Here is a 22,321-nt window from a genome sequence, read left to right on the forward strand (position 1 = left end):
TTTGCCTTAAATAAAACTTAGAACTTTTTTAAAATACATAAAACACAAAATAGTTAGCTAGAGAAGTATGAATATTCCAGAAAGCCTTGAGGCAAACACCTAGTTCTCTCTAGAAAGTGAAAAGATTGTAATTTATCCTACTCTATTGGTCCTGAGGAAAAAGGCCTGTTTTTCCTCAAAATTCTACCCATCACTCTGGCATTATGGGAATTTACAGAATGAACCTTCAGAAAATAATACAGCTAGGTTGAAAGGAACAGCATTTAATGAAGTGATTTCCCCCTGAAACTCAACAAGTTTTCTTATTACTGTTAACAGCAGAAAATTTTTCACGTCTGTAAGTTAGTGGTTAGTTTTTAATTTAGATCTTCATCACATAGCTGCCACTTGGAAAGCCTCAGCCTGTCCAAGATTTCCAAATTTTCCTCCATGAAGGTCTAAAGAGCAACTCCTAATATTTAAGCACAGACAGATAAAATATAACCAAAAAAGAAGGTGAAGAATTAACCCAGTAAGCTCTTCCATCAGGAAGTTCCAACTTGACAGCTTGTCGGTTAACAAGCTGATACCCCACCCCAGGGACCATTGGAAATGTTGGTAATATCTTGCCCTGTTTCAAGTCAAGAACTCTAGACCAAAGGTCACCCATGACCAAAGGCATCACACCAAGCAGAAGTGGAAGAGGTGCCCTCGTACTTGGAGCTTAGACCTGAAGTCTGAACACCTTGTTAATTCACATGGTTAGTTCATTGCCTCTTCTCAAAATGCATCCTGCCCTCACTGTGACCATGTAGGGATTAGGAAGTTCAGTACAATTAGTGTATTATAAATCTTGTACATCACCCTTAAATAAATAATCAGAAGAAATGATTAAGTTGCTCGGATGGATTCTTCTTAGGTTTTGATACTCATCTTCCAAGTCTGGATTCTTCTGTTTTCTGTCAAGTCCCCCAAGGAAGCAAATGAGATGGCTGGGATTTGTCCTGACAGATCCCAGTCGGACCTAAACAGCTCAAGTTCTTTTGCTAGGAAAGCTCTGATGTTGCCACCTTCCATCCAAGTGCTGGGGCTTGATCCAGGTGACTGCTTCCAATTAAAACATGACTGTGTGTGTGTGTGTGTGTGTGTGTGTGTGTGTGTGTGTGTGTGAATCAATACAAGAGAGTCTATCTTCAACTGAATAAATAAGAAAGATGACAATATATGAAAGCCTATTTCAGTGGACTTGACCTTGTGATTTTTAGCAGTGCCTTAGGCCTGCTGACATTGAGCAGCTTGTTCTCAAAGAAGCACACCAGGCTATTTTTCTGCTTGTTAAGTTTTTTGAAAGTTCTTCATTACATTCAGTCCAGTTCTTGAGTCCACAGGTCAGAGTTTTGACTGTTATGATCTGACCTTGTTAAATTTTAAAGGGTAGAAGAATTCTTTTATTCTCCTTCTCCCTCTTCCTGTTCTTTTTCCAGTGTTGAAGAGGTTTTTTAATGTCTAAAGGAAATAGGGCTGATTGTGCAGTTCTGCCTCCATTAATTCTTTTGGTATATGACTGAAATAAAATATTAGTAGGGACTCTATCTCCAGATGGCTTAAGCAGAGAGAGTGTCACTTCTCTGTAACGTCCCTGTGGTCTTGGCACTAGGCATTCCCATGCTGCCTTGCTCTCCGCCTTCCCTGTCTCAGCTCTGGGCTCCTATGTATACTCTTCCCAAACAGCCTTTCTCTGCATGTGGGGAGATTCAAGCCCAGTTACTGCTAAGCTTGAACCTGCAAGAAAGACAGCTTACCTGTCCAGTAGCTCCCTCAAAGAACCCCAGGACTGTGTCCTTTCAGTTGAGATCAACCTTGTTTGGATCACTGATCCGTCCCTGAGATAATGGGGTAGGGGGTTAGGGGGTTAGGGGCAGTCAGGTTGCTGATACCAGAAGTGGGGCTAGTTTCTAAGCAGACAGAAATAGCAATTGTGGGCAACTGAATAAACTCACTTTGACTTTCTAATTATAACAATGTCTAATAGAAAATTGTTCTGTCAAATGGGTATTGGTTTCAATTTTTCATATTTAATTTGATGAACTTTTAAGAATGCCCAGATTTGAAGTAATGAGATCAGGGTTAAAAATCTCATCTCTGGTATCTATTACCTCTGTAACCTTGAACAAGCCCCTTAGCTACTCCACGCTTTAGTTCCTCTCTCTCTCTCTCTCTCTCTCTCTCTCTCTCTCTTTAATGTTTTTTAAATTTTTATTTGTGATTTAATGTTTTTATTAGTACAACATAGTTATATAATTCTCTCTTCTTAAGGTACAATTTTTGCCAACTATGAAGCCATACATTTGAGTTGTTTTTAAGAATTATTATTTTGAGGTAACTTCTAGGTTTCTCCTACATTATGCTTTTTGAACTGCAACTGAAAATAAATGCATTTAAAGTAAAAAATCATAGTAGTTATGTTTTACAAAACCATTCTATTTTCTAGCTTGTAATCCCAAACTAATATCTCTCCATGTGGAAACAGTAGTTCTTATGAATGTGAACACTGTCCAGGAAGTTCTTATCCATGCTAATTAGCCTTGGAGCTCTTTGGGAAAGGATTTATGATTTATATCCACACTTGATATTTTTACAATGTAAAGCATCTTTTAGAATTAGTGTATCTGAAAATGTATAATTAGATTTTATTTAAGAATATTCGCATTCTATTTTGGTAAAAATGTATATTGGCTACATAGAGGCAAGACCTAACATTTCCTGAGTCATTTTTTATTCCCCTATAATGAGCACTCCATAATGTTTTTCAACCAGATTCCTTTTCATTAGGTAATAGGTACTATAAAACTACAGGGTTCTAGAATATGACAAATTAAACACAATCTGGGAGGTTCTCAAATATTTTAGGGAAATAACTGCCTGGAACAATGGCATATTCCCTAACTAGCTTAGCACTGGTGGTTCATTACTGTCATCCTCAGACCAAGCACTAGTTAGTAGAAACTTCGAATGAGGAAAGTGAGACACAGAGACTTTATGTTGCTTGCCCAAAGCAAGAGCATAGGTATGGGGTCAGGATCAAACCCCAAAAGGTTCCCATGCAATATTTTGAGTTCCTAAAAGAAAATTCTATTAATAATATCTAATATCTTATGTAAATGCAAAATTAGCAGAGAGTGAACCTTCAAGGTAGAACAGATAAGCATTGTATTTGAAGAAAATCCTTAGCTCCTGACATCCAATGTTTTATTCTTTAAAACTCAGAGATAACAAACAATTGCTTCATGTAAACCTTTGTGAAGTAATGTGATGCCCTTTCTACATAGATCTCTATTTTAATGAGCTTTTAATTCGGAATCACAATAATTGCAGTAACTTACATTTATATTTGTTATTGGCTAGATTCTTGTGTTCTTCTGTTAAAAGAAAAGCAGAGAATTTTAGGGGGGGTGAAGGGACCTGAAAACATATGTAGTACTATCTCTGAATTGAGGGAAGCCCCTTTCTATCCTTGACAGGCAGCCACACATTTCTGCTTCAGCTTGTCACTAGAAAGTTGGTTCCTCTCTTTTTGAGGCTGTCCCCTCATTGGAAAGTTCTAATTAATACAATTTGTGTCTTATATTGAAATGAAATAAGTAGTCTTTCCAGAACTCTCCTACATAGTTAATGTAATCTGAAACAACAAGGAATAAATGTGCTCCCTTTTGCTGAGAATAGCCCTTTAAAACCAAAAACATTGTGGTATCTTAGTCTCTCTGCATATTAGACATATCAGTTTCTTTTCAATATTATCCTGATAAGTGGGAGCATCCTGATTCCTCAACTCTGGGTATATTTGCTTTGTTGATGTTCATGCTGAACAACATTAGCGTATTATTTAATTCTTGCACAGCTGTTCTTTATGAAAATTTCCCAGCCTTTATGAATGGCCATGAACCATGTTTCTCTTCCCAACCCTCAACAATGTTGGATTTACATTTACATTGTTCCTTTTGAAATAAAACAGTTTCATCAAGTTGTTCGTCTAGTGATCCTATATTCCTAAGACCTTTTTAGACCATAGTTGTCCCTCAGTATATCTGTGATCCTTCCCAGCTATGTACATGCCATTTATAAAACTTACCTCTCAAGTGGCCCTCCCATGCATTGAGTGAAGCTTCAAACAAGGTAGAGCTTAGGAGAAACTCTGTAGGTTTCTAGCAGAGACCTTTTAGATTGACATCATTCAAAATGATTGTTCAGCTAGACTTGTTTTTCTGTATTTTTCTCACAAGGATAAAATAAGGAAGTAGTGGGACCTCAGTAAACATCACTGAATGAATGACTTTGTCTAATCCCTCTTTTTAACCAGAAGCAAGAAACAAATGTTAAACATACAGTTAATAAATGTGCTTAAGTAAAGAAAATGACAGCCTTGATTTGTAAGAAAAGAGCATAATGTATATTTCAAAGAGATGTTACAGAAAAAAACATTACTTTGCAAAAATCTAGTTTCTTTGTAGCAATTCATATTATGATAAAGTGCTGATCACTGCTTTTCTAAATAAGTTATTAATATTTCTGCTTTTGACTAGTCCTGAAACATTTCTGAATCGGTAGTGATGGCATTCAAACTCTGAAGCAGAACAAGTAAAATGGCCCATGTGGCTATAAACAGTATGATCCCAATTGTCTTAAATTCCCTGCAGTACCTGAAGACAGTGAGCTCTAGTATGTACACACAACTTTCCCTTTTTCCCCTCTCTGCTCTATTTTTTTTCCTGTGAAGAGATTTCATAAATAATTGTGTAATGCCACTTAAGGGTACAACTGTCATGCTAGGGAGTACAGGTTATAGATTCTCCCTACAAATGGAAAGCCAGAATGCTGTCAGTCAGTAGTTTTCTCTACTGGGGCAGCTGAGGGCTTATTTTAAGTGCTATCAAAACCAGAATCAGAGTTAACAAGCAAAGGGAGGGAAGAAGAGGGGTGTGGAGAGGAAGAAGGAGGGGAAAGGGTACAGAAAAAGACCTTCAACTTGAACTGCTGTATTGGAATTTATATCATGCCAGTGGGCTTATCATAGGAACCAATGTGCTCTTTGATTTTTCCCTCTTTGGGATTAATTCTGACACCAGCAATCGTGGGTCATACATGCAGATGTTGTTGGAACTGCTATTGGCCTGACTTTTCCCTTCCAGCAGGTACTTACTGATCCATCCTGGAATCTTCTCGACAGACATAAGGGAAAGGTCACAAGTTGGGAAGGACTGCTCTTCAGAATGGTGGGGAAAGGACAGGAAGCAGCATTTTCTTGGGTCTATCTAGTGTTCTCTGCAAATAAAACAGCTCACCTCTTCTACAGGGGGCCACTAGTGCATTGCTCTCTTTCACTCTTTAGAACTGGAAATAGACACAGACACTGAACTTGGGACGCTGACAGTGCAGCTGAAGAATCTAAATCTCATATAGCTAGTTGTTGGAGGGCATCATGTTCATCTCCAAACTCACTTGAAAGGGGATAAGCAGGACCATTCAGTCTGCAGGTGGGACAGAGGAAATAATCTGATCAGACATTGGCCTGTGGCCTCTGGGTTACCCAGACGAAACAAAAGGTCTGATTTTCTGATTTCCAAGCAGGATTCAGTTAGTGCCTCTGGAAGAAGCACCCGAAGGGCCCTCACTGCTGGGAGGAAGTGTGCATCCAAGGTGTTTAGTGCACTGTTGTCTGACTGTGCTGAATTTGTTTGACTCTATCTTTTGACAGTTCTCATTTCATCTAAGTGTCTGCCCAAGGAGCCGCTGTGTTTGCTGGCTACTGGCCGAGGCATCCTCTGTTGGAGCACCCTTTTTTCTTCTGCCTTTGAAGCTGTTTTGTTTGCTTTTCAAGTCTGTTTTGGTTTTATTTTAGAAGCACTGTCATCTGAGAGAAGGCAGGGGCTTCATTATTCCTTTAGCTCTCATTCTGAACCTTTCATATTTCTTGTTGAATTCTTTCTGGTCAATTTCTCAACACCCTGAAGTGGTGAAAGTATTATGACAAACAGGAGAGAAACAGAGGAAAAGTCTCTTTTTTTCCCAGGGCTATAACAAGGCGGAAAATTTCATCTCTGATAGAATCTGACTGGAGGCCTCTATTCATAAAAATTTCTTTATTAAAATAGCTACACAACAGCCACAGACTCCCGGAAGGTGTCCGGAGCCTAATTGGTATGGTTCAGTAGATGGAGCTGTCATTAGCTTCCTCGATTGGGAGACCCACCATCAGACTCTCAATCCTAGTTCACCACTGACTCTGACAATGAAGAAAGGATCAAGTCCATAGCACCTCCTATTCTATGAACATGGATTAAGTGCAAGGCTTGTCCCTACTCACTTTGTGACCCACACCTTGCCTTCTGTAGATGACCAATAACTCTCTTTGGAGGGATGTCAGGGGGCCAGGGAGATAGGTTCTTATGCTCTAAACATTTTCAAGATTTATCCTTGTGCTTGAAGAACAATCCTTTGACAATGTGGAAAGCACAGCCTTGGTTCGAACATAAGATGCTGGGGAAATACATAAATTTTTAAAAAGATGCTGGGGGGCTCCAGGAAGGCTTCTCTGAGAAGGTGACATTGAAGCAGAGAATGCAGGGCATGAGGGAGCTAACCCAGAGTGTGGGCAGGAAGGAGGGACAAAGGCAGCTGCTTTGAAGCAAGAGTGTGTGCGGCTGTCAGTTACAGAGTGGAAGAGGGCATCGAGGAAGCCAGAGGACAGAGGACCTTGCAGGCCACTGTAAGGACTTTGAATTTCCTTCTCAGTTAAATGGAGCTGAGTGGCACAATCTGGCTTTCATTTTAAATGGGTCGTTTTTGCTCTTATATTGAGAGTAGACACTAAGAGAGCAAGAACCGAGGCACCGAGATCAGTTAGGAAACAAATGGAGTAATCTAAGAGGAAAGAATCAATGACCGAGGCCAGGACGTGAAAGGAGGGTGAGCTGATTCTCAGGTGTGCTGTGAATGAAATGTGATCCGTGAGAGAAAGGACAACTCTGACTGGGCACCTGGAAGAAGGGGGCCACCATTTGGTGAGATAAGAATGATTTTCAGAGGAGAGGTTATTAGAAGCTTGGTTTGGGGCATTTATGGATGAGGTGTCTATTAAATGTCAGAGTAGAAATGTCAAGTAACCACTGGATGCTGAGTCTGGACCTCAGGGGAGAGGTTTGCACTGGAGATTCAAACTTGGGAACCAGGATTGAGCAAGACAACCCAATATAGGAAGGGCTGAAGAAGGATCCAGGACTGTGCTCCAGGGATGGTCAGACAACAGGAACAGAGGCTGAGAATTGGAAGGGGTGACAAAATGTGTCCAATAAGTCAAGGAAAATGAAAAGCTGTTTCAGTTTCAGTGACTCAGGTAGGACAGGAAATGAAAAAGTGCAGTGCACACATGCCTCTTGGGAGTTTTGCTTAAAGAGAATCGAGCTAGAGATGGAGGGTGGGGTTAGGTGGAGAGAGGAGTTCATATACTTCCTCATGGAAGATGTTGCAGCACTTTCTGAGAATGTTCCAGTAAAGAGGGCAAAATAGACAAGGAAGGCGAGAGATTTATTTTAAACTACAGCATTGCTACCAACAGAGCAGGAAAAAAGTTTACCTTTTAGGAGAATAATTGTGGAGACTAATAATATTCTTTTTATTCTGTGATTAGATTTATATGCAATTGAGCTGCATTTTCTGAATGGAAGCCATGGTAACCTCAGACGCAAGATGATAACAAGAGTGAGATGTGTGTCGTTATTTAAGAAAACATCTCAGAGTCAAGGAGAGGTCTGAACTAAAGATAAAATTATACACCTTCAACTGGGTATTGACTTCATCATCAAAGAAATAAACATTAAATTCTCAATAATCTTTCAGTGATAAGACTTCTGTATCTTTGCTTAACCCTTATTTGTTTGTATTTCATCGTAATTCAGGTTCAGATAAACTAAGTTAGCATTTGCACTGTATGTGGAGAAGGAATTGAGAGAACCTTAATAAGCAAATGAAATTGCAGAGGGATGATTAACTTTTTTTTTCATAATTGTTTGCAAGCTCTCCACAGTAGCTCCTCTGACACAGGGGTGTGCTAATGACAAATGTTCCTTCTGTCTTCAGCAAAGTTGGCAGCCCTTTGTCAGCCTTTATGGGGAAGTAGGTAGAACTTTTCAAACAAGAAGTCTGCAAGGTTCATTTCTGGGGCATTTTGCCAAAAGTGCATTGGCAGTAGTGGCAACGATAAAGTAGACCCATTACAAATGGTAACATCTAACAACAGTGGGCGATGTTTGTACAGTGCTTTACTGATTAGCAAGGACTTGTGAATCCATCGTGAGACTCCATTCATTTTGTAACTGTGTCTGGGAGCCTTCTGTGTTCCAGGCCCCAGAAATTTAGCTGTGAAAAATGCCCCTCTCTCATGAAGCTTAACCTGAGCTGCATGAACAACAACCTGGTGAAATAAGTAGGTCAAGAACTAATGTTTGCCATTGAAGGCACTCTAGTGATTAATTAAAACTTAGATTTAAATCACTGCTTTTCTAGAAATTTGGGCCTCAGAAGAAATTTTATCATTGGTATTCTCTTTCTCAAAACTCAGGGCTTCAGTGCATGTTGGACCCTAAAATAGCGTGTTCATAAATATGAATTTCTGCAGTTCAAACTCTCCTGCACTTAAAAATTCATTCTAGCCCCCAGTGTCATGGTCCTGTGTCTAGGAGCAGAGACATTTCCTCATTTCATACTAGGAACACACCAATTACGTCTCATCCTCCTGGAGCAGCTGCCCCTGTACATCTGCTAAATTATTTTCTGTCAACAAAATGACTGGGGAATCTGGAATGTATCTTCTTTTAAAAAAAATCTTAATAACTAAAAGGAAAAAAACCTAATTAACTGCCTTTATTTTAAACTGTTTAAATCTGACTTTTTATCATTTGTACTGATGTACACAAGTATTAGAAATTATGGAGGCTTTACTTTTTCAACATTTAAAACAGCTTATAATGGAAAATGGTCACAGTAGTCATTATAACCTCTAAAAATGTGTAGAAGCTATTCATGAACTCTCTTCATCACGTATGTCTGCTGGTGAAATTTTTTTCCTTCATTGAGTTAATGAATTTTTTAAAATAGCATAAGTATGGCATGAGATCCTCTCTTCCCTCCTTAACTCTGTTACTGTCCTGTGGCTGTCAGCAGATGCATTCATGTCATGGCATGTCCAGTGGGTACTGTAGGAACTCAGTGCCCCACAGTCTAAAGAGTAAGTTGCCAGGAGCAGAGCCTGACACCTGTTCAGAGCTTACAAAGAGGTGGTGAGTCCCATCTTCCACCATCAGCCACTGTCCCCACACGCAGATCAGTTGGTGCTGGGGAAGGCAGAGACTTGTTGGAGTCCCTAAGGGAAGGGCTGAGACTTTTCCTCCTTTCCTGTGGGAGAAGGGACAGAGTGCATCCCCACACCCTCCCAGCCGGGCAGTGAGAAGGGGCCCAGCGGGAATGTGATCCAGGTTGGAGGTATCTGGTGTACATTAGGGCGAAGAGACCAGGCATGGTCCATTTGAGAGTAATGATGGAAACAATAAAACTGAGGTGTTTGGATCCCAGTGGAATTGAGAGTGTTCCACAAAGTGGCTATATTTCAATATACTCCTATAACAGGAGCCTCTGACTTGCACTCCTTCCTAGCCATCCCAGCGAGCTGATTCTCCTGTGTGGCCTGTGCAAGCCACTTAGCCTCTCTGAATGTTGGCATCTTCATGGCAGCCGACAAGTGGTCTATGGGTTACTATTGGCACTAGAAGTGGTGAAAGTTGTAGAAGCTGTAATTGATGTAGAAGAATTAGCTCAGGAATGTGGGTGAGAGTGCTGAAGGGCCTAGGGCTCCCTGGAAGCACATTTGGTGCTAGTTATGATAGTAATCCAGCTAAGCACACAGTTAGTGTAACCAGGCAACTGTGTCCTTGGGCTTTGTACTGTGGATTCAACCAAATGCAGATCAAAAATATTTTTTAAAAAGTTGAATCTGTATCAAACATGTGCACTCTTTTCTTGTCATTATTCCCTAAACAATAAAGCATAGCAACTATGTATGTAGCATTGATACTGTTTTAGACATTCTAAGTAATTTAGAGATGATTTAAAACATGTGAGATGGTGTGTGTGGGGGGGTTATATTACAAGTGCTATGCCATTTTATAAAAGGTACTTGGAGCACTCTTGGATTTTGCTATCAGCAGGAGTTCCTGGAACTAATTCCCCACAATTATGAAGGGACAACTGTATATTTAAATCAGATGACAGCTATTGGACACAAGGCCAAAGCCTTGAGTCGACTTAACCTTCTAGGGAACTAATGTTTGAAAGTTAGGAAGGGGCTGAGGTCGTGGCTCTGTGGTAGAGTGCTTGCCTAGCATGTGTGGAGTACTGGGTTTGATCCTCAGCACCACATAAAAATAAATAAATAAAGATATTGTGTCCATCTACAACTAAAAAATTAATTAAAAAATAAAGTTAGGAAGAAGAAAATCACCCATGGGGTGGGGATGGCCTGAAGTTTAGAGGGAGAACCAAGAAGAGCAGAGCAGGTTTGTGTGGGAGGTGGTAGGAAGTGCCCTTTGGTCAGACCACAGGAAATCTAACAGTGCCATTTACCTGACAGTGTGTCCACAGCAAGCCATCCAGATGAAAGAGGCTGCAGAGCAAAAGTACAGGTGTGGGTAGAGGTGCTATTATAACTGGAGAGAGATGTTGAACCTACTTTCCTGGGAGGATAGAAGAGGAGAGACATGAACAAGGATAAGCTAAGCTTTTTTTCCCATAGTTTGCTAATAATACCATGCTTCACTAGGTTTCTAAGCCATATTGGGGTATGTACTTATCTTCCTACTGCAATGATTTCTGTCTGGCCTGCGTGTGAATTCTGGGGATGCTCACAATGTTTCCTGAATGAGTCTAGGCCATTTTCTCTGATTTTCTGCCATTGTCTGTGATTCAGTTCACAGTGCCTTTTAGAACAAGGCCATTCAGGTAGAGAACTCTGGGAAGATCAGGCCGAGAGCTGGTCAGGTTATTTGGTGGTTTCTGCTATAACTCCTCGGAAGGCATCGTTATTTTGATGTTTGGTTCTGAGCAAACCCTGTTGTGTTTGACCACTACTGTTGTGATGGAAAGCCCAAATTGCAGAGCTGATTCATTAGGCTCACCAGTGCTGCTCTCAGAAGTTTCTGCTCCAGTAAAAGTAAAGGAGCTTCCCTGGCTCTAGTACCTCCCCAGTCCAGACTTTCCTGCCACCCCCACCACCACTCCAGCTGCTACATGGCAGACTGACACTTGGTTAGCTGCCATTTTGTCCCTCTAGGTTTATCAAGAGAGTAATAATTAAAAGAAAAGTCAGTTTGTTGTATTGCTTGTTGTTGTCATTGAAAGTAAGAAAATAAAAATGTTTTAAAGATTATTTCTGCCACCTTTGTTAAACTTAATGAAAATATTTATCCTCTGAAACATAGCAACATAAAGAGGGATGTTGCCCTTCTTTGGGGCAATTATAAAACATGCTTTGTTTTTTCTAAGATATGATTTCGTTTGTAATTTCCCTTAATATAACACTAATGCACATGTGGCCTTTTTTCTCTCCCAGCCCAACACAAGATTTCTTTAAGAGAAAAGAATAAATTGGAAGTCAATTATTAAGCCTTGGGTATCCTAAAATGTTCTTTGAGGGTTTTGTTGGGGTTTTTTGTTTTTTGAGAAATGTAGTTCTGGAATTTCATTATTTTCCTTCTTCCCTTCCTGGATGCTACTTTGGTAGCTGTCATGTTTTAAATATTGACAAGATGAGATAGTTTTCTGTTTATATCAGCAGTCGTCTGTCTGTGAGATATGGACGAATCAGAACGCTGGATTTCCTTTCTCAGCGATCCATCAGGTCCATAATGTAAGGTTACACATGGTTATTTTCTCTTCCTGAACTTGCGCTATGTAATATGTTGCCGTGTTGTCAACAGCTGGAGGTACTGTGTCCTGGCAATGCGGAAAATTTGTAATGTCTAGTGACTCCTGAGATTCTTTGTCTATTATACATTAACTGTGCCTTGTGACTAGTTGGTGTGCAAACATTGTCCTGAAATGAGAAACATACTTGGTTTTAAAGTCTATGGTTAAAATCTGTCCCATGTGAGTTTTGGCTTTCATTCCAGGCGTCTGTGTTAACTTACAGGAAAAAGGAAAAGGGTAAATTGATATATATATATATACACATGTATATATCAGTGTTATTCCTTCCATTTTGCACTTCCCCATGTCCATGGGTTATTCAGTCATTTGTGTCCAGTGATTCTCAAGGATTCATGTGCTTTACTTGTGAGAAATTCTTGAGTATGATTTGCATGATATTCTGTATACATTTTATGCAAATGTGGGAGGAGAGCCCAGGAGGGGCACTGTTACAGCTACAAGGTGGTTCTCAGCCGTTTTCCATTTATAGAACAGAACTGGTCTTTAGAACGTGTGTGAAATTGTGACCCAATTTACTCTGAGTTGCTTAATATTCAAATATTCACATTTTGCCTTTGCATATTAGAAATTTTCCTTTTCTTTTGGAAAGTAAACATTTTAATGTAATTTTTTTAAGTTTTGTATTTTAAAACACAACCCTGTTTTTACATTCTGTACAATTTTTCCCATTGGATGACCTGCTATCTGAGAGATTGAGACATTTGGTTGAGAATCACTGAGCAGAATTCTTGGGGTGGCATGCGAAGAGCCTTTATTAGGGTGCCCTGTCAGGCACATCTATCCTCCTGTGCATGGGACTTTTGAGGACTGATATTGCCTGGTACTGGTGCTTCCATGACCCAGCAGTTCATGAACTCATAAATGCTAACTAAAGCCTTTATGTGTTCAGAAGTGGCCATCTCTGCTCTTCATCAAAATATTAAATTCAGTATAACCAATTGCATTTGGTTATAATGAAAGAAGCAGTCTTTATTCTTTAAGACATTTTAAAAGTATTACTACAGCATCTGCTTTTGTATATCTGTAAATGTTTATAGGAGAACTTCTCTGATACTCCATCCAAATATATGTATAAATTTATAGACATAGAATTACATGTGGTATTCTTCAAAGCCTTAGAGAATACAGAAAGTAAATGTAATCGAATATATCATATGTATGGTTGGGTAGCCCATCTCTGAAATTTGTCAGAATTATTGAAAGTAAAACCTTCAAGCAACAATTATCATTTAAAATCATTTTAGTTTTTCACAAAGTGTTCTCGAAAAATAGAGAATGATGTTTGTTAATATTCAGTTCTAAATTTACTAGCAGGTAGGTGTGAAGAGTTCCTAGTAGAAAAGATTTTAAAGCTTCTATTAAAAAAATCAATTAAATCTTAATTTTAAAAAGTTTTGAAAAGAATGATACAAGGCTTGAAAAATACCATACCTTTCTTTTAATGTTAGAGACTCAGTCATAATCATGACTTTTAATTATTCACTGACATCCTTAGGAAATCTTTTTCTGAAAAAGAAAATGAGAATATAGAGATTGTTTCCCCTTTGTATTCTCAGTGCACACAGAATATATATGCTCCCTTCTGGGGAGAGGGCTACAGCATATGATCTGTTTTAGAATTTGCCTTAACTGTGTGATGTACATGAACTAAAAACTTGCAGCTGTTTATTATTTTTTAAAATAATTCAAAGTTTAAAAGCTGCCTTTTATAATCTGCCATTCAATAAAAATCTATCTGCAGACTTGTTTTAAAAGCATTTGTTTATTTGTTTGTTTATTAATTTATTTTTGGACAGAATGTCTTTATTTTACTTGTTTATTTAAGGATCAAACCCAATGCCTCACAGATGCTAGGCAAGCTCTGTGCCACTGAGCTATAGCCCCAGCCCTATCTGTAGGCTTTTACGAATCTTTATGTGTAATATCTAAATTTGTCTAGTGGCTTTACATTTTTTCAGCTGGTGGTATAAAAGAATATTTAATTTAATTATGTTAGATGTGGCCCAATTATATAGTCTTCCAAACTCAGCCAGACTATGAATTTATGGTTAGCAATTGGCAAATACCTGTTAGACAGAATCAGTTCTCCATTTAAAACTCCTAATCTCAAATTATGTTTTCCCTTAATGTTAGAGGGTTAATTTTTATTTGAGTTTGAAGAGGTAGTTAACAATGGACATTTCCTTCTGTGTAATTGGTGTCCTTTTGTGTATTTACAAAAAACTGAAAAATCTTTAAAGCATACATATAAAAAAATAATAAGTACCAAGTGAATGAGGTGTTAAACCATGACCAAATTCTTGGAATAGCATGAGCATTTACCTATGTTAACCTAAAGGAAAGATTTTTCGCTATTTTAAGCTCTAAAGAAATAGCCTGAAGATATCTATTAAAAGTTCCTTGAATCGTTTTCATTTCTCTTCTGTAATTACTTAGGCCCTCTAAAGATCTTTGTGTCAGTAAAAAAAATTAAATATTACAGAATCCTACCCCAAACTTTTCTTATTTCATTTTGTTTTTCTAATTAAATATTATTTCATGGTTTCCCAGGTTTAGATCTACTTCTCATTAAAGATGAATTTTGACTAAAGTCATTATTTCAGGCAAAAGACTTTGTACGTCTGTTTGATTTTTTTTTAATTTTTAATAAGCATTTCTTAAAGCAGAAAATTATTAGAGTTAATTTAAAATATTTGCTTGAGGAAATGTAGGTATCATATAGACATGAATGCACTCCTCATCAAGAGCTAACACGGGGCCTCACAGTTCAAAATTATTTTATGTATGAGGTAAAAATCCTTATTTATTTTTCAATTTCTTCTGCCATTCCATATAGTAACTACTCCACCCAGCTCCTCCATTGCTCATTCCTGCCGTAATTCCACCTCCAGGAGGGTTGAGGCCTAAGCACACCTGGTCTCTGAACTCTTTTGTCTTTCCTGGCAGCCAACCAGGTAAAGCTGAATTCCAGCCAAGGGCCAAGGTCATTCCTGTCCTTTACAAGAGTGTGATGTTAAGTCCAGTTGTTGGAGTCCCTCCATTGCCATTAGGTTAATTCCAAAGAGAAAAACCAACATCTGTATGTTAAATCTTCTAAATATTCTTAGATCTAAGATTTCTTTTTAAATAGAAAATGACGGATTCCCAGGAAGAAAAAATTATTTTCTTATAAATTCAATCCTAAGAACACTTTCCCCCTGAAAATGAATTCCTGGAAATAGCACTAAGGATGACAAAATTTGGTGTCTATTTCCAGGAAAGTCCATTCAGTCCCTGTAGGAAATTTTAAAATATTTGGACTGGAGCAATATTTCAAGACCAAAGAGAAAATAAGTCAAGGATTATGTTTCCCCCTCCCTTAATTATCTCCCCTGATAGCATCTAGAGGACAGCCTATCAGATCACTCTGGATTCAAAGCAGGCGATTTGTGATTTTTGGACAAAGTGGGGTGAGGAGAGCAGACGATGGCGCTGTCCAAACAGCTAAAGGAATGCGCCACTCATTTCTTCAAGTGGGTATCAAATGAAAGATCTCAATTTCCCAACAGAGGGTGAATGTGCTGGGGCTTTTTAGACCCAAAATGGCTGCTACAACTTCTGTGGATGATGTAAATATTTGGATCAGCATTTGGCTGTAGTTCTGCTTCGAGTGTATGGAACTCACATTAAAATTTAATTATGAAAGTGCGTGAGTTAATTGAACAATTAGAGAATGAGTTTGCATATGATTTGCATGCTTAACGTACTAACCTGCGAAATGTCCCCATATCCCTAGCTTCACTGCACCCACTCCCACCCCAAACCCTATTCCCACCCGTTTCCCTGCAACTCTTGGTACGCGCAGCTCCTGCCTTGTCTGTTCAGGCTTTTTGGAAACCTGCCTGTTGAGCTCGGCCAAGGTGAACCTCAGCTAAACTGAAATAGGGCTAATGTGAAGAAAGACCTATTGCTTGGTTTGAGTTGTCACATCAGCAGACCCTGATTCAAAGTATCTTTTAATGTCATCCAGATCCTCCTTTCGTATCATCTCACAGAGTTGCGTGCAAACTGTTGTTCTGTTAATAGTGTCGCCTGTGACTTAAATGTACGATACCTGTTTGCTATGTTGTTGTTGCTTTATTGGGGGGAGGGGCTAATGGGGAGATCAGAAGATGATTTGCTAGATTTGAGGAGAACTGTTATTTAAGAACTCTGTTTCCAGAGTTGCAAGCTATTTTAATTTAAAGCTTATTACACTCAGCTTCAAAATAATAATGAAAACTACATACCCTCCATTTCTAAGTTTATATGAGTTTTTAAAGAACAAATTAAAGTCAGTTGAAATGAAGAGTGGAGAGTTAATAAGGATCCAGACATTTGTAAGAGGAAAGGAATAAATCAAAATGGAAAGCCAGGGGAAAAAAAACTTAAAACTGAAATTAATTGCAGCCACTTATTGCTTTTAATAATTAAAAGTTTAACCATAAAGAGAAAATTTTAAGAATGACTCAGGGATAGGTCATAAAGCACACAGAAATGTTCAAGCTAAAATTATAGGTTAATTCTTTAAAATATCAACAGACAGAGACTAGAAAGATTAAGCGGTACACAGGTAACTTAGGGACTAGACCAAACAGACTTGGAAAGTAACTCAGAACAAAGAGCGAAGAGCTGGAGGGGTTCGCCCTGGTCACATGCACCATTGAGGAGCCAAGGAGATAGCACCAGGCTGATGTGACTCTTCCTCTGACTGGAACTGATCCATCTCCAGCACAAACACTCAGGCTCTCTACTTCTCTGAATGAGCTATGCATTCCTGAAGGACTCTAGAATTCTTCTTCTCCGTTTTCAAAGCCACTTAGTAATTTCCAGAAAATTAATTTCCAGAAAGCAAAGCTTTTGCTTTACACTTCCTACCTTTGTTGGCTATCTCATATTCCTGCCAGTGTAAGTCCAAATTGCACAGAGAAAATTGGAACCTAGCCCTCTTCCCCACAACACACACCCAAGATGAGTCATTCCTCGAGGCCTGTAGTTCTTTGACGGTGCTAGATCCTTTCAAAGAATTGAATGAAGACTATGGACTTCCTTTCTCTCCCAAAACATATATTCAGATTTTGTATTCTTATCCCAGACTCCTTAAAAATTCTCCTTAAGAAATCCCACAGAGCTGGGCACAGTGATATATGTGTATAATACCAAAGATTGAAGAGGCTGAGGCAGGAGGATAGAAGTTGAAGACCAGCCTCAGCAACTTAGTGAGATACTTAGCAACTTAGAACCTGCCTCAAAATAAAAGCTTAATAAGGGGTTAGGGATGTAGTAGCGCCCTCCCCAGTACCAAAAAAGAAAAAAAATCCCACAGTGTGTCGACCCATTTGCTAATACTTCTGTGGAACTTGGTCTCTAACCAAGGTTCTGTTTGGTTTTGGAGCTCATGAGACCTTTTTATGCTCTCCTAACAGCTGAAAAAAGTGATCTCTGATGATTCTATAAGGTCAGCCAAATTCAGGTTAGAAGAGAATGGCTTTGAAAACCTGCCTATATTTAATTTCAGTTATGTCCCTTTGAGAACAAAGCATTGAATTTTGAAGCATCAGAATCTTTGCCAGGGAAAAGAGTAAGAAATACTCCATGTGTGACATGTAAATCAGATTGGAGCCCAGAGAAGACCAGCCAACACAGGCCTTTGATTTGATGAATGCTCACACTAAACTTCATAGACGTAAAACAGATTGAGGCTGACCTTCTGGAAAGTGTTCACTGAAACAAGAGAATGTTCTGTTTTAGGTCCGTCCTCCTGGGCCTTTGTCACGTGATTCACCATCCTATGTGAAAGTGCTTATGCTTGTGAATCACTTTCTCAAGCACACACTTGTGAGCAAACTTGGCATTCAGGTGTTTAGTCTGCACTGGTGTGGAGGGTTCCTGAGGAATGTAGCTCAGCGTAAGGCCAAGCCATCGCAGCAGCACTCTATCAAAACAACTGAATTCCAATAAGAAAAACTAATCACCATTAGTAAATTTTTCTTTTAATATTTTGTTTAGTAGCATACTTATAGTATCATTTCTCTAGAGATATAAAATTATTCAAAGTGGATAGTACATGTCATATTTGGGAACTGACATTTATGGAACTGTGTATTCTAACATGAAAACAATTCAAACTAAAAATTTCATTCAAGTTTAAAAATGGAAAATTCTTTCAAAGATGGTATGTTTTTTCTATTATATAAGAAAATTATGACTTTATAAATCATTTATTAATATATCATTATGATTTTAATATTCACTAATATCTTCAAGTTATAAAATACTTAGCTTAGGGTATCTTTCTGAAGACAGAATAATCCAACTTCTTCAACCTCAAGATGAACTCAACTTTGGGAAATATGCTAATACGTATAAAAGCATCATAACCAATAAAAGTATTTACATATGCACAACACACTCAGATGTTTTTCCACATTTCCAACACGTGCATGTAAGGTGAACTCAGGCTAGCTAGAGGGAATGAACTTTGCTTACTGCTCATATTGCGTCTAGAATAAATGTCATTTTCAGACAGGAGACTGGGGAGAGCCTTCTATCACCTTGAGACCTCCAAATGAAGCCACGGCCTCCACTCCAGTACAGTACTGGCAGCATCACCCAGAAAAGCTCATCTTCCAATCGTGTGACTACAAAGCTTTTGTAAGTTACCCTGAGTTCAATATTTGGATACAACTGGGGATAAAGGGTATATTTTGGTTTCTTTACTGAACCAAAATGTCCATCACTGAAATTCCTAAATGAATTTCCCTTTCTCTTTATATATATATTTTTTTTTCTTTTTTTCTTTTTTATACCTTTATTTTTTAAGTGGTGCTGAGGATCAAACCCAGGGCCTCGCATGTGCTAGACGAGCGCTCTACCACTGAGCCACAATCCCAGCCACAATTCCCCCTTCTCTTTTTTTTAAAGTAGCATTCTACACATGAAGTCCAAATAACTAGACTTTATAATGCTCTAAATATTGTACACTTAAGCTCTGTTCTGCCTTCTTCTTATAGTGTTGTATATTTCAAAAGAAATGAGATCACAGGGCACAGTGACATATGCCTGTAATCCCAGTAGCTGGGGAGGCTGAGGTAGGAGGATCACAAGTTCAAAACCCAGCCTCAGCAACTTAGCAAGGCCCTAAGCAACTTAGCAAAACCCTATCTCAAAATTTTAAAAGGGCTGGGGATGTGACTGAGTGGTTAAGTGCCCCTGGGTTCAATCTCCTATATCAACCACCACTACAACAACAACAAAAATAGAAAGATATGAGATCAAGCTTAATTTAAAAGGAAGTGAGGAGGAGCTGGGGGTGTCAGTGAAAGAGCACTTGCATAGCATGTGCAAAGCCCTGGGTTCCATCTCCAACAGCCAAAATAAATAAATAGGGAAAATAGAATGGAAATGGGCATGAATGTAGAACATCTATCTATCTTCACTCACTCACCAGTGATCCCAGAGCATTGGATCCACCACTGTGTATAAAAATCAGATTCCTTTCATCATCAGCAGTAGGATTATATTACTGATTTGAGGATTGTTGTTGTTGGTTTTCCTTTTCTTTTTTTGCAGCAAAGGGAATAGTTATGCTTAGCTGAGAATTGTAATACAAATAGGTGAATGTTCAAGATACTGCAGGCTTTGGGGCAGGTGGTGGTTGTCATGACTACAGTAGGAAAAAAATGGCTGAATCCTCGCAGTGCATTGAAACCTCCTCTCCTTAAAAGAAACGTTTCAATTAGGGAAAAACTTTCCTGATAACTGAAAAGATTAGAATTTCACCAAGATCATTTTCCTTAATTTGATTAAGATGTGGGCATCCTAGTTATCTCCTTGCAGTTAGGGCCCTTTTTCCTTGGGCTGTTTTTTTTTCTTACCTGCAGCTTTGGATTTCTTTCAACAGTAATAGCCCCCAAACTGTAGGGTTAACATGGTTTCCTGCAAAGCTCAGACCCCAAATCCCTAAGCTTTCTGCACAAACCTCTCTTCAAGGTCTTGACCAGGCCCTTGCTACTCTGTGTCAGGTCATTGGCTTCCCAGGTCCACGACATCAATTCCCATACCTGTTTTTGCACTGTATCTGATCTCATTTCTTTTGAAATATACAACACTATAAGAAGAAGGCAGAACAGAGCTTAAGTCGGGAAGTGTCCTTCAAATCTAAAATAATTTAAAATAATTATAATATTCACATTAATAATTAAAATATTCACATTTTTTTAAATGTGCTGAGCTCTTTAAAAGAGGGGAGAATTTAAGAGGGAAAAATGACAAAAGGAAAGAACCCTGTTGATGTTTCAAAAGGTTGATGAGGAGTCAATGGTAAAAAGGCAGTCTAGACATTTTGCTCAAAACTATTTGTCCCTGGCTAGAAACATGAGTTAGTGGTGCTGGGTACCAGCGTGGTATTGGATCCCATCACCTTACAGTGAAGTGGCTGGTAATTCCTGTGAGGAGACAGTCTCAGCATTCCCCACCTCCATACAGCCCTCCAGGAGTCACTTTGCACCAGGACTCAGCCCATTCTGCTGTGGAACTGAAAATGGAGTTCTTCCTCCCCAGCCCCTGCCATCCAGGTCTCAGATGGACCAACCACAAGGCACACAGCTGTGAATGAAAAGGTCCCCAAACTGCAGCTCTGCCTAAGAACAACCTAACGTTAATTACCTATGCCGCCCAATAAGCCCCAACGGGGGCCATGTTTCTCAGCTTCTCAGCTGTCTTATACAACCCTGTAATTACACGGAGTAGTGTGAGTTATTTTTGCAGATATTGCTGCCTCAAAAAAAAGGGGAGGGGGAAGCATTTTTAGATGTTCCCATTTTGCAGTTAAATATGATCTGAGAGATGGCATCTTTAGAAAATGATGCAGTTTCATTATAAAGAGCAATTTACAGCCCTCAGAATGTATGGTTAATTCTGTGACATTCTCTCTTTGAATGCATTTTTTTAATTAATGTACATTTATTTATTTATGACAGTGGAATGCATTACAATTCTTATTCCACATATAGAGCACAATTTTTCATATCTCTGGTTGTATACAAAGTATATTCACACCAATTCGTGTCTTCATACATGTACTTTGGATAATAATGATCATCACATTCCACCATCATTATTAACTCCATGCTCCCTCCCTCCCCTCCCACCCTTCTGCCCTATCTAGAGTTCATCTATTCCTCCCATGCTCCCCCTCCCTACCCCACTATGGATCAGCCTTCTTATAAAGTTATCAACAATTTATAACCAGGAAGCCTAGCCAGTAGCACTTCCACAATTTGTTTTTTAATTGTTACTCATATTTAAACTCTCCTTTTCATAAAAGTACTCCTTTTTTTTTTTTGTATTTTAGTATTTAGGTTCTATGCTGATAAAAGAGCTCAGGGGGACAGAATCAACCCAAGATGCTTGTGCAAAAATGCGGGTAAGTTTGCCAAACTTTTATTTCTAGTAGCTGAAATACTAAATACTGGGTATGGATACAAATTGCCACCTTTCAGAATTACTGTTTTCTTCATCTGATGGTCTGCTGAATCACATCAGTATTACATAAAAAAAAAAAAGGTGTTTTGGCTTTGTTCATATTTATACTTAGGCTTGTAGTTTACACTTATACTTCACTGAAGTTTAAGTTAATGTCTCTTTAATATATTTATATCATATTACATTTGCTCTTAATTATTTTTAATGAATTTAAGTTAACTATTTATTCATAGAACACTCTCCAGATTAGGAGAAAATTGATCTTTAGTTTATTTCAAGAAAATATTCTAAGCACCCACTTGATATTTAGAGAATAATTCCAGAAAAGGCCACCAATTTAACTAAAAAGTATCAAAAGCAGAAGTATTAGGAATATATTATAGAAAGCTAAATTTTTTTAAATACTTTTAGTTGTCAATGGACATTTATTTTATTTTTTATATGCAATGCTGAGACTCGAACCCAGTGCCTCACACATGCTAGGCAAGCACTCTAGCACTGAGCCACATCCCCAGCCCCAAAGCTAATATTCATTTTGTGTCTTCTTAATTATTAATTTTTTAATAGAAGAAAAATATTCAACTCTTAAGTGGAATGAACCATTTGATGGCAGTAAATGTTTGCAGAAGTAGCAATTCCAAATGCCTGTGATGGGTAGCTAGTAGGTTTTTAGAAATCTATTTTAACCAAAGCTGATCTCACCATGCTACCACGGAGCTTTTCCTGTCGTGTGTCCCTTATTCTAGCTTCTTCCGAACAGGTGCATAGAGGATGGTGATATCTGATAGTAGGAATTAAGAATGCT

General features: G+C 38.6%; 1 protein-coding gene across 15 annotated transcripts in view; it reads left to right on the plus strand.

The window, feature by feature from the left end:
* Positions 1-22,321, plus strand: part of Anks1b (ankyrin repeat and sterile alpha motif domain containing 1B) — a 1,117,917-nt gene that overhangs the window by 1,052,085 nt on the left and 43,511 nt on the right. For 4 of the 15 annotated variants that reach the window (XM_046419347.2, XM_046419348.2, XM_058571284.1 and 1 more), the window contains 2 exons: positions 18,556-18,684; positions 21,386-21,457. In XM_046419347.2, coding sequence (XP_046275303.1) covers positions 18,556-18,684; positions 21,386-21,457 — 201 coding nt within the window. Of the gene's footprint in view, positions 1-11,857; positions 11,933-18,555; positions 18,685-21,385; positions 21,544-22,321 lie in introns of those variants that run through there. The other 11 variants (XM_058571278.1, XM_058571282.1, XM_058571281.1 and 8 more) reach the window with 5 other exon arrangements.

Source organism: Marmota monax, unplaced genomic scaffold (genome assembly GCF_021218885.2).
Source record: "Marmota monax isolate L192 unplaced genomic scaffold, Marmota_monax_Labrador192_F-V1.1 WCK01_AAM20220418_F8-fsc00036, whole genome shotgun sequence".
Lineage (NCBI taxonomy): Eukaryota > Metazoa > Chordata > Mammalia > Rodentia > Sciuridae > Marmota > Marmota monax.